The sequence below is a fragment of the Chrysemys picta genome, chromosome 2 (genome assembly GCF_011386835.1).
Source record: "Chrysemys picta bellii isolate R12L10 chromosome 2, ASM1138683v2, whole genome shotgun sequence".
NCBI classification, from domain to species: domain Eukaryota; kingdom Metazoa; phylum Chordata; order Testudines; family Emydidae; genus Chrysemys; species Chrysemys picta.
In genome coordinates this window covers 186973647-186987065 of record NC_088792.1, presented here as the reverse complement: position 1 = coordinate 186987065, position 13419 = coordinate 186973647, and the positions used below count along the sequence as shown (strand labels likewise).

The following is a 13419-nucleotide window of genomic DNA, read 5'->3' as shown; positions in this document are numbered from 1 at the left end:
CTCTCTGCTGCTGATATTGTGCTGATTTATTTTCTTGTTCCTCCCAATCCCACCCTCCATTGCTCCTCTACTTGTCTTCCCACAGCGTTGCCTCCCATCCTTTTCTTCCTTCTTCTGTGTATTATTTGTATTACAGTGGTACCTAGAGGTGCCAACTGAGATCAAAGATCAAGCCCCATTGTGCTAGACATTGTAGAAATACATAATAAAAGACAGTCCCTGCCCTGAAGAAATTATAACACCAGGGCCTGTCTGCACAGGGCGTTTAGTCCATACTAATTCGAGTTAGTGCAGATTGAAAATGCCGGTGTGCACATGAAACAAACCCTTAAATCCCTAAACTTCCTAGTTGCTGTGAATTTTAGAGTCGTCTTTTCAATGTGTACTAAATTTGATGCAAATTGAGTTAGTGCAGACTGCGGTTCATGTGGACACACTGCTGCTGCTCGTTACTTTGGTAGTCCTCCAATGGTTTCCCCACACTGCTTTGTGGGCATCCATGAGTGACCTGTGTGCCCTCCCCTGCTTTGGGGTCCAGTTGACCAGATACCCCCTCCCCCATTTAAAAACTGGCACAGGGCCAAGATTGGCCCATTTGCTGCTGGATTCCAATATATCAGCATTGCAATATTACTACTCCAGATTCCTCACAACATACATCGAGCAGCCTCTTGGAGCCATGGTGAGATCTTTGGTCTCCTCACCATGTGGGAGACATGACAATGCAGGCAGCTCTTGTGGCCAACCACTGCAATAAAAAAAATACTGTTCAAGGAGATCTCAAAGTAGATGGCCAAAACGGATCATAACTGGGGTGCCTATCAATGAAATATAAAGAACAGACAGCTAAGAAAAATATACAGAGCAACCAGCGACGACCTCTCCATTTTATGAAGAGCTGGATGGGATTTTTTACTTAATACCCTTATGGAGACTTGAGCCCCTGATGGTGAGCAAGAGTCACTGGAAGATGAGGAAGACAGTGAAGGGTCTCGTCAAAACCCAGGACCTAGAGCGTGGCTGTAGAGGAAGCCAACCTGATTCCCAGCCTGCAACATAGGAGGTAGATCCTGCCAAGGGGTTCTTAGAAAATAAGTACCGGTATGTATCTTCTGTCAGTACAATTTATTATTATGCCACATTGCTGTGCTATCTTCCATTCTGGGTGCCCAAAGGTTGCTGCCATTTTGGGGCAGATGTAAGCTAAGAGCTGTTTCATGATTTTACAATCACTAGGAGCAAAATTTATAATTTTTTTTTCAAGCTTTATTTTTGTCTGAGATGTTCTGGCGTAACTTGTGCATTTGAAACCATTGAAAAGTTACATAAAATCTGCAGTGCATGCATGGTACACTGAAGAATTTATTTTCACAGAAATATAAAAGCACAATCACAAGACAAAATAAAGAGTGCAATAACATGCCACTTCTACCATGCATAAAAGCAACAATGTGCTTTAAAATAGGCAATAATAATAATCACTACTCATATTTGCTCATAACTCACCTATTGGATGGTGAAGTGAATGAATTGCTGTTTAGTGTTTTTGTCATTAAAGGGTATGGCAGAATGGTACAGCCACTATACTAGCAAGATGAAAGTCAATTGGCATCACTGTCTTTGCAAGAATAATAAGTCCTAATAGGAAAAAAAAAAGTGGGAAATTACTTCTCTAAGGTTCCAGTCCTGCAAACAGAGACATGAATAATTGTACTCATGTGAGCAGTCCCACTGAAGTCAGTAGGACTATTCAAGTGTATACACTTAAGCACCAGTTTTCTTCTATCAGGCAAAAACTTACAAGGCGAGAGGACAGTCAGTCAGTCAGGCATAAGATTCCCACAGATTCCAGGAATGAAGATTTGCTTCAATAATTCCGATATGAGAGAAGTGACATGTGGCAGATATAAAAATTAGAAAAATCGTCAGGGTTGGGTTTTACATTTAAATATTTCTGATATTCAACTCTAAATGAGATTTGACTTTCGGCTTTATCGGTGTTCTAATTTTGTACCCCTGCTCAGAGCATTAAGTTGGTTAGTATCTTAGGATGGTGATGCACCACAAGTGGTGACTCAAGGGAGCTTAACTATGAGGGCAGTATGTCCCCACGGTACAGCCCCCGATGCATTGTTGTTAATGAGACGATGACTACAGCTGAGTTCAGTGTTAACTATATCTATTCAGCATGTACTAATTTTCAAACGCAAGGAAAAACTGTTATGGGTCTTAATATGCTAATTTTAAAAGTGTCCACTGAACACATGACACCCATGAAGCCTGGTGGTATACTCTAGTTGAATTGTCCCTGTAGTGAAGTTGAACTTTTCTATAGAAAGATGAATGCAAATTACTCCCTGGTTCTGTCATTGCCACCAACAAACATTCACATTCATATGCAAAAACATCCCCACACTCATCTTTTAAATTACATGCATGCTGGACAATGTTGCTTTGGAACAGTATTCACTGCAATCAGGCTATGAATGCAGTCTGCATTCTGATCTGAGTCTGTTCTGTCTGCATCTCCTCTCTAGGTTTCTTCTCTCTCAGCAAAAAGAAACACCCCACCTCAAACCCAATCTCAAAGGCTATGGCTAAAAACAAGAAGCCTTATTCATATGAATGAGGCTGTTTTTGTAAGTGCAAATGCGGAAGCTGCCACCACCAAAATGTTTAGGAAACTGGTGAAAGGAAATAGCCCTCTTGTAGCCTAGAAACTAATTCAAGCATTCAGCTCTGTAGCAGCTATCTCTGGCTGAGCTGTGGCCACGATGCAGCACCTAGAGGAAGATCTGACTATTCTTGGAGAAGCAGATGATGTCTTCTGTGAAGGTAAATAACCTTTTATTAAGCAGATCTTTTTAATACACAGACGGAAGACAGGTTTGTACTTAGCTTGTATTCTGTGTCTTTGGTAAAAGTTGAAGTTCTCCACTGGCTCAGGACAGCCACTAGGGCTCACAGTGATAGGGTTGAAAAAGACTTGCTTTCTCTCGGTAAAATAATGGGAACAAAAGCTTTCTGGGTGCAAGATAGTGAGTGAGACTCATATTAACTAGGCAGACAGGTTACACAGCGAGGATGTTAGCTCAAAAGGGAAAGCAAAGGGGGAGTTACATACAAAAGTGCATCCTTTGATCTAAAAAGTTACACTTTGCAAAGTAAGCAAATACAAAGGGCCCTGTGTTCAGTGATTGACGCTGTGGGCCTGATTCACCATGGCCATAAGGCTTGTGCTGTCACTGGCACCAGTGCAAAAGGCTACTAAATGAGAATGGAAATGTTTTACACCCACTTCGCACTCACTCTCCATTGCTGTAAAGGATTATACCAGGTGGAGGCCAATGAGAATCAGGTCCACAGTCTCTCTCTCTTCTCCCACCACTCCCCACTGGCTTAGACACAAAGGATTTGATCCTGCAAGCCCTCCCTGCACAGAACTCCTGTTGTCTTCCATTGGAGTTCAACACACAGAGGGTTTGCAGGATTGGTCTCAAAGATTCGTAACCATTAAACACAGCTGCAACATAGTTTCAGCAAACTCAGTTTAAACAGAGTTTGGCTGGTCACTTGGGATGGGGCCAAACCAAGTTATTGTAGCCTGAGTAAAGACTAGACCAGAGAGGAGAACACATTTTAAAATCCTGGCTTCAGTGATGTGCTGCCAATATTTGAATAGGTTTCCCCACAAATATCCTCCCACCCTTACGCTGTGACATATCCCTATGCCAGACGTGCAGTGCATTTGCAGAGGCAGGCTGAGAGGTCAGAGCATTTTATTCACAAGTACTTTCTAATAATCATAGCCCAGGAGGGAGGCAATGCCACCCAGCAAACCAACTTACACTTAGCTGGAAATGTTTATGCTTTGTACCTGAAAACTATACTAAGTATACAATAACGTAACGCAAAGTTCAGTTTGTGCAGTTTGGAAGGAATATAAATCCTCCTGCTTCAGGGCTTAAATGAACCTCTAACTATTGGGGTTCTGGAGGAAGGTTTCCCCTGGGGGCAGCCTATCCCATAATTACCTACTGTAGGGTTTCTTGTACCTCTGAAGCAGCTGGTAGTGTCAGGCTACATCACTGGTCTGATTCAACAGGATTCCTCTGGGTACAGTTTTCAAAAGTGCTTAAGACCCATTGGAAGTCAATGGGATTTAGGCTCCATAGCCACTTAAATGCTTGTGAAATTTTTGTCCCATGTAATTTGAAATGTGGGGGGTAAAAGTGAACTTTTTTTTTTTAAATACCTGCATTTGATATCAAATAATCCAGTCCAAAGACAAACACACAGCATTCATGCAATCCTTGTGGACACCATGGCTAAATCATCTCTAGCAGGAATGACTTCTCGGGAGCCAGCGAAAGGCTGGTTACTGGCAGCCAGGGGAATCATCATAACTAACCTTCCCTTTAGTTTAGTGGCAGACTTAACCAGAGGCCCAAGAGAGCCCCCAAAAGTCTTCCCAACATATCACTGGATGGTTGTAACATGATCTGACCCTCAGCCACATTGGTGGCTAGATGGTAGTAGGAACAGGTTCCCATAGTTGGGGGGGTTAAAGGCCCATCTAGATGAGGCCCCTCTCTGTGTTTTTCCCTTTGTCCTATTTCCTTTCTTTTGAGTGAAACACAGTGTTTTGCTTTTATTTTCCAAAGCACTTGCTAACGCCATTCATGGCCTCAGTGAGGGCCCAGTACACTCCCATAGAGTGAGCCGTGCTAGCCAGTGAGGAGCCATCTTCTGAGTCTCAGAGCATTTCCAGAGCAACCTCCACTTGCATGGAAAAGAGAGAACCAAGGGGCAGCACCCATCAAAGGAACCAGTAGCAGCGTGGTTCCATCAGAGTAGTGTTACCAGAGGTTAAAGGAGGCCAGAATGGAAACAGGGCCAGCACATGAGTAACACTGCTCCTCCCATGTCTACTAAGATTCACAGATACCTACAGATTTTGGAGGCTGGACCCACTGCAAAACCCACCATATTCTAGAGAAAAGAATTAGGAGACAGCATTAACCAGTCTCCTATACTGGTTAATGCTGCAAAGGACCTGTGTCAGCATCAGGGCCAGCGCAACCCATTAGGCGACCTAGGCGGTTGCCTAGGGCGCTAATATTTGGGGAGCGGCGGCCGGATTTTCAGCCGCCCCGGTCGTCGTCGGTATTTCGGGGGCGGAACCTTCCAACGCCTGTCGGGGGCGGCATTTCAGGGGTGGGACCTTCCGCCGAATAGGGCGGCAAAAAAGCTGGTGGCGCTCCTGGTCTGCATACATTTGTTTCCTGTAATTCTATGTTCCCCTGCAGTAATGGGATACTCAAAATATCTGTAGCTTCATAATTATAGCAAAAATATGTCCAAAATTTCCCCCCTTTTAAGCTGTGAAATGTTGGTAATATTTTTTTCTGCAGCGTGGTAAGGAATGTCTATCACAGGGGAGAGAGGTGACCTGCAGCACATGGTCTGACAGCTAAAGCTCAGCCTGAAGAGACAAATGAATCAACCAACATGTGGATTTAGAGACTTTTAAGGTCAGACGGGATCATTGCGACCATCTGGCATGGCCTCCTGCCTAATACAGGCTGTAGGACTTCCCTGAATTAATTGCTGTTTCAAGACCAATAACTGTGGTTGAACTAGAGCAGAACTTGTAGAAAAACATCCAATTTTTTTTTTTAACAAGATTTCTAGTGATGGAGAATCGACCACAACCGTTGGTAAATTGTTCCAGTGGTTAATCACCCTCACTGCTAAAGATTTGCATCTTATTTTCATTCTGAATTTGTCTAGCTTCAGTTTCCAGAGATTGTGGATCTTGCTATAGCTTTGTCTGTCTAGCTTTGAAGAATCCTCTACTATCAAATTCTTGTTCCCTATATAGAGGATCAAGTCACCTCTCAACCTTCTCTTTGGTAGGCTACATAGATTGAGCTCCTTGAGTCTATCACTATATGCCATATTTTCCAATCCTTGAATCATTCTCATGGCTCTTCTTTTGCCCCACTCCAGTTTATCAACAACCTTCTTGAAGTGACAAAGAGTCCTGTGGCACCTTATAGACTAATAGACGTATTGGAGCATAAGCTTTTGTGGGTGAATACCCACTTCTTGAAGTGTGGACTCCAGAACTGGACACAGTATTCCAGTAGGAGTCACACTGGTTCCAAATACTGAGGTAATATAACCTCTCTACTTCTATTTGATATTCCTGTTTAAACATCCAAGAATTGCATTAATCCTTTTGGCCATAGCATTAGACTGGGAGCTCATGTTCACCTCATTATCCATGAGGATCCCCAAGTCTTTTCCAGAGTCACTGCTTCCCAGGATAGAGTCCCCCATCCTGTAAGTATGCCCTGCATTCTTTGTTCTTTAACCTTAACTTTGGCTGTATTGAAATGAATATTGTTTGCTTGCTCTAAATCAATGACCTGGCCTCTTTATTATGTGCCACTCCACCAGTTTTATATCATCTGCAAACTGTATCAGTAATGTTTACTTCCAAGTCACTGATAACAATGTTAAATATGTAGGTGCAAGAACCAATGTCTAAGGGACCCCACCAGAAACAAAACTTGCTTATGATGATTATTTCCCATTTACAATTACATTTTGTGACCAATTAGCTAGTTCTTAATCTATTTAATGTGTTTCTGTATCATTCTAGTTTTTTAATCAAGATACGGTGTAGAAAAAAGTCAAATGCCTTACACAAGTCTAAGTATATTATATAAACACTATTTCCTTTATCAACCAAACTTGTAATCTCATTTTAAAAAAAGATATCAAATTAGTTTAACAAGATCCATTTTCCATAAATGCATGTTGATTGACTTTAATTATATTACCCTCCTCTAAATTCTTTATTAATCAAGTACTTATCAGCCATTCCATTATTTTGCCCAGATTCAATAATTGCCTGGGTCATCCTGTTTACGGTTTTTAAATATTAGTACAACATTAGCTTTCTTTCAGTCCTCAGTGTTCCAGAGAACTCCTTGGCCAGCTCTTTTTAAATTCTTGGATGTAAATTATCCAGATGTACAGATTTTAAAATGTCTCACTTTAGTAGCTGCTGTTTCACATCCTCCTTAGTTACTGTTGAAATGAAATGGAAAGTATATCATCATTATGTAATAAGAATATATCATCTGCTTCTTCCCAAACACAAAACAGAAATATTTATTGAATACTTCTGCCTTTTCTGAATTATTGTTGACAGTTCTATCATTTCCATTGATAGATTTTCAGAAAGTCTTTGAGAAGGTCCCTCACCAAAGGCTATTAAGCAAAGTAAGCTGTCATGGTATAAGATGGAAGTTCCTCTTATGGATCAGTAACAGGTTAAAAGAGAGGAAACAAGGGGTAGGAATAAATGGTCAGTTTTCAGACTGGAGAGAGGTAAATAGTGGTGTCCCCCAGGAGTCTGTACTGGGACCAGTGCTATTCAACATATTCATAAATGATCTGGAAAAAGGGGAAAACAGTGAGGTGGCAAAATTTGCAGATGATACAAAACTACTCAAGGTAGTTAAGTCCAAAGCAGACTGCAAAGAGTTACAAAGGGATCTCACAAAACTGGATGACTGGACAAGAAAATGGCAGATGAAATTCAGTGTTGATAAATACAAAGTAATGCACACTGGAAAAGATAATCCCAACTATAAAAAATGATGAGGTCTAAATTAGCTGTTACCACTCAAAAAAGAGATCTTGGAGTCATTGTGGATAGTTCTCTGAGAACATCTGCTCAATGTGCAGTGGCGGTCAAAAAAGCTAACAGGATGTTGGGAATCATTAGGAAAGGAATAGATAATAAGACAGAAAATATCATATTGTCTCTATATAAATCCATGGTACGCCCACATCTTGAATACTGTGTGCAGATATCAAAAAAGATATGTTAGATTTGGAAAAGGGCAACAAAAAATGATTAGGGGTATGGAACAGCTTTCGTATGAGGAGAGATTAATAAGACTGGGATTTCTCATCTTGGAAAAGAGATGACTAAGGGGGGGATATGATAGAGGTCTATAAAATCATGACTGTTGTGGAGAAAGTAAATAAGGAAGTATTATTTACTCCTTCTCATAATACAAGAACTAGGGGTCACCAAATGAAATTAATAGGCACAGGGCCGGCTCCAGCATTTCTGCCGCCCCAAGCAAAAAAAAAAAAAGCCACGATCAGCGGCGGCAGTTCAGCGGCAGGTCCTTCGCTCCTAGAGGGAGTGAGGGACCTGCCGCCCCCGAATTGCTGCAGGTGCCGCCCCTCTCCCTTGGCCACCCCAAGCACCTGCTTGTTAAGCTGGTGCCTGGAGCCGGCCCTGAATAGGCAGCAGGTTTAAAACAAACAAAAGGAAGTATTTCTTCACACAACACACAGTCAACCTGTGGAACTCTTTGCCAGAGGATGTTGTCAAGGCCCAGACTATAATAGGGATTTGGTAAGTTCCTGGAAGATAGGTCAATCAATGGCTATTAGCCAAGATGGGCAGGGATAGTGTTCCCCTCTGTTGCCAGAAGCTGGGAATGGGTGACGGGGGATGGATCACTTGATGATTACCTGTTTTGTTTATTCCCTCTGAAGCATTGGCCACTGTCAGAAGACAGGATACTGGGCTAGATGGGCCTTTGGTCTGACCCAGTATGGCTGTTCTTATGATGGATCAATACCATTATTAGGATTCCTTTTGTTCCTAATATACTTAGAAAATTCTATGTGATACAGCTGAGGGGTCCAAAATACACATACAAGTGTATGTCCTGAAAGAAGATCTTATAATTAATTTCCTTATTCTTGCACTTATATGCCACCTTTCATCTCAAAGGACCCTAAAGAGTTTTACAAATGACCACTTTGAAACACTTTGCCCATCAATGAAATGCAACCACTTCTGTGTGAAATACAGCAACTTTTTAACAGTGCACAGACAGGAATCAAAGAATATTTATTCCACTTAAAAGTACAGAAGATCATTTATATAAATTCTTATATGGCCTTCATCATCCTAGTACCTAAGCAATCACCAAATAAGAATTTGGGCAGAGCATTAAATTAACACATCTGCTCTTGAGGATACGCTATTTGGTTTTTAGTGACTGTAAGTGTTTGGGATTTTGTGTTTATATCTCTTAGAAATACAGCACCTCGAACAGCACAATGCTCTCTAACACCATCATGGGGTATGAGTACACTAGAAGCCAGACCATACCCTCCATATGACCTAGATTTTCCTCATCTCCCATTCATGTACGAACTTAGCAAGCTCGTAGCCCCATGTACTTCCACATGTAGTTAGCAATTATTAATATATCTAAACTTAGAACTTAATTACAGTTATTACCAAGTCTTTTAGACAGCTACTCCACACTAGCCTGTACTCACTCATGCTTATCTCCCTCTCTCACCGCTGAATAGCCTGTCTGGTTGCACTTGGGGTAGCTGACCTACTTTTCAATAGTTTCCACAAAGCTACTACAAAATCCTCTTAATTCTTCCAGAGTATGAAAAAGCAAAAACAACCATTTTTGATAATATTTAGTAAACAAGAGATCCATTTTAGACAGTCCACAACTATATACATGAAATCCCAGAGGTCCTTTCCCTGCCCAGAGCTGATTTGCTTATTGGGTCATGCAATCATTCTCTCAGCATTGCCATCTATTGAAGAGCTCCTTGCAGAATTGTAATTACATTGTGCACAATATGTTTAAAAAATGTATATGAGTTTGCTTCCTTGTGAAAGTCCCTCTTTGAAGAGATAAGCAATTTAGATTTAAGTTTCATGATTGGGGTGAGGTTAACCTGAAATTAGGGCGCAAATAATATGTTTGTGGTAGGGAAAAAACTAGGAAAGATCCTTCCTATGATTACTGTCAGTTTAAAAGACAACTTTATTTTATTATTCACAAAAAACAATAACTTCATTCAATTCTAGTTAAGGTAAAATAATCTCTTCCTTAGCCAAAAATATTCCTTACCTGATTATAGTTTTCTCCAATGCACAAATCTTTGAAAACCTGGAAAATCCTAGTTAAAATTCCACATGTAAAAATAAATGATTCAAAAAGTATAAAAATGTACAGCTGAGGTAACACATATGACCTTAACTCTGCCCCCTTAGTACCACATTGAGACAAACTTATTAATTCATACAACCATCATACAGGTTCATCTCTTTAGTGACCACAAAAACAAATAATTTGCTCTTAATGACCTGCTGTGAAGCTTTTCTCAAAGTGGCACTTCTGGGCCTTATGTTCTTTGGGTGACCAGAACCATGCAGTTGAATACTTTTGAATGGAGTGAGAGGGGGACTTTGTCAAGTAGAACACTATCTTGGAATTTTCAAGCAGTTTGTATCTTTTGAGAAAATGGCAATATTCTGTTGAGGACTTTTTGGTTAATTTTTTGGTTAAGTTTATTCCAAATGTAATTCCAAATTAACAAAGAAGTTTGCATGGGAATTCCCTTAGTTTATAAAACAATGTTTCAATATTGCTAACTGGCTGGAGTCCTTAAAGATATTGTAAGCCCTGCAGGGCCTGAGGTGAAACTCTCAAGCACCACAGAGACTTTGGCAGACTTTGCACGCCACTTGGGAATGAACCTCATTCCTACTTAGACTGCCTCCTGTCTTCACATGTGGCTTCCTCTCCCCCATTCCCCATAAAAACTCCTTGCCCCACTCATAGGGGTTGCATGTTTCTGCTCCTTCCACACCACAGAGTGCATCAAATTGATTCATGTATTATCAAACTATGGTGTGTACACTTAAAAAAAAGACATGCGTTTCAAAATTATTTGCATTCATTGTGGGTAATTCTCTATGACCCTATATTTTCACAAAAACAACTTTTAGGAAGTGAGGAAATAAGTATTCAAACACCAAGGACGTATTACTGAATATTCTTTACTGAAGACCAACCTCAGTCAAATGTATGAACCATGGGCCTATTCTGTTCTCATACTTCTGGGACATTATGGACAGTTTGTACTGAAAGCGGTTATCGCTCATCACCAGCCCTACCTATCCCTTCAGCTTATCTTATGTGCCTATAGAAGGAGAATGCTTATGGCACACTGAGCTGTAGTGACAAGAAAGAAGAATGCCCAATAGTTCATCACCAAGGCAACATTGTTTTCTTGCAGAATATATATTTCTTAACTGAGTTTTTTTAGCCACAGGCCCAGATTTCAGCACATTTAGACAAAAAAACTTTTATAGACCTTGTTATAATTCAGAACAAGGATGGATTTTTAAAGTATGTGACATATAACGTTTTCATTTTTTAATTTCTTTTTTGTTAAACCAACTCTTCATTAGCCTGTTTGTTACACCAGTCATTGCTGATTGCGGTTAATAGATGTAAAGGTAACAGAACTAACAAGGAGTCTGCTCTGGTTTTTAGTTCAAGGATCCACAATAAGATAGTTAGACAGGTCTGCTCACCCTTATCTCCTCCTACCCCACCCCACCCCCAACTCAAGATGGTTTTTAAATTTTCAAAACCCATCCTGTGACAGTGGAGTATTATTTGTATCAGTGCATTAAGCTTTGTATTTTAAGTAGAAGTGATTGATTCTTTAATGATGATGGTACACCTCTACCCCGATATAACATGAATTCGGATATAACGTGGTAAAGCAGCGCTCTGGGGGGGTGAGCTGTGCACTCCCGTGGATCAAAGCAAGGTCAATATACTGCAGTTTCACCTATAACGTGGTAAGATTTTTTGGCTCCTGAGGACAGCATTATATCGAGGTAGAGGTGTATTTTTTTTTTAAAATAATTCAATCAGAGATTCTTTCTGCACTGTTGTCTCCCTCTTTTTTTAATTAAAGATCTTTGATGTTGTTTTCCTAACTCTGCCTTGATGCCAGCCTAACTGATTTTCATGATCGACATTATTTTTGGATGGATAATAATAGTAATGAGAAAATCAGGCCACCTAAATTAGTAGCATTTTGCCAGCCTTCTGAGAAGAAAGCAGGGTACATATAGGCCAGTGAAGCAACTTACTAGATGTGCTCAGACAACATTTCAGGCTGCCAAAACAAGTGCCTTGTCAAAATTTGAACCAACATTGCCTTTCCTTCTTATCGGCTTTATCTAATATTTGTAGTTCCTTGTCTCAGTGTACAGCTCATTAAAAAATATAAGGGCTCTAGTGTCAAATCAAATTATTAAAGTCCTAAAACAAATTTGGAGTGATTAAAACAGTCACTTAGCATATATAACTTTACCCCTTTAACAATTCAATGCAGTTTCACAGCCTGCTGTGAACACACACCCATACGAACACATGCTAACCATGTCATTGTGGTTGGTGTATTAAAGGTGTGGCACCCAAAAACCCACTAGGCCAGGAAGTTCAAAGTTAAGGCTAATGCTTAGTTCACATGTTTGTGCGGAAATGGAAAACGGTACAACAGCATGAATTAAAGACAGAGAGCAGAACTGTCAAACACTTGACAGTGTTAAAGTGGCACATAAATGTGGAAAGTGAACCCTGTCTCACAGAGCTATTTAAACTTGATTTTCAGTGGCTTGCACGTAACAGCATGATTTCTTTAGGGAATCCCTACATCTGATTTTAATCTATGAAGTGTGGCCTGGTCCCATAGAATTTGAGTCAAAATTTCAAAAGCTGCAAACTGTGAGTTGCATTGGAGGAGGGCAGCTGAGTTAGTCAAGAGATTTGAATAGGGTTCCCATTATGGCTTCAGTTGAAACAATCCCATTTAAGTTTTGAACATCACCATTTCATAGGAACGACCTTCCAAAGGCTAGGTGGATGTGTGCTCTCGAGAACATTTCGCATGCAATATGAGAAAAGGTATTTATCCCCCAAACCACCATCTACTTTCTTGTACCCTAGATTATAGTCATTTTTCCAGTGATGCTAATGAAAAACTCGATGAAATAGCCTGAATTGTAAACTTTCATAAATGTGAACATCCGTGAATTAAAAACGGGCGGACACTGACATAGTCTAACTTAATTGCCTGTAGCCTGGCAATTAAAGAGTTCAAAAGCCCAGGCTTTCAAAAAAATGGGTGCCTAAAGTTAGTCTACTAAATCTTAATTTTCAAAAGTGCTGAGCAGCCATTGAAATCAATTGGGAGAAAAAGAACAAAAAGGATTGGGTCATAGAAAAGACAGAGTGAAATAAAGAATGGGGCTTTCACAAGTGCTTAAACAATATAGGAGCACAAGTTCCACTGGAAGTCAGTTCCACCCTATGTAAATAAACAAACACTAAAATGTGGCAGCAGGAGAAAATATCAGGGAGGGACACAGAGGAATTTAAAAAATTTATTAAGATGATGTTTAAAAAAGTACAGAGTTTAAGCATAGAAGTTTCTGGTTATCAGGAAATAACATACAGATTATCGAGAGGTGCAAAGTTG

The 13419-nt window shown here is 40.3% G+C and overlaps 1 protein-coding gene across 8 annotated transcripts in view; it reads left to right on the top strand.

The window, feature by feature from the left end:
- RIPOR2 (RHO family interacting cell polarization regulator 2) overlaps nt 1–13419 on the top strand; it is a 181157-nt gene that overhangs the window by 79889 nt on the left and 87849 nt on the right. For 2 of the 8 annotated variants that reach the window (XM_008164454.4, XM_065582003.1), the window contains exon 1: nt 2645–2835. The exons of the other annotated variants lie outside the window; for them this stretch is intronic. In XM_008164454.4, coding sequence (XP_008162676.2) covers nt 2775–2835 — 61 coding nt within the window. In that variant the 5' untranslated portion in view covers nt 2645–2774. Of the gene's footprint in view, nt 1–2644; nt 2836–13419 lie in introns of those variants that run through there. 8 annotated transcript variants of the gene reach the window in all.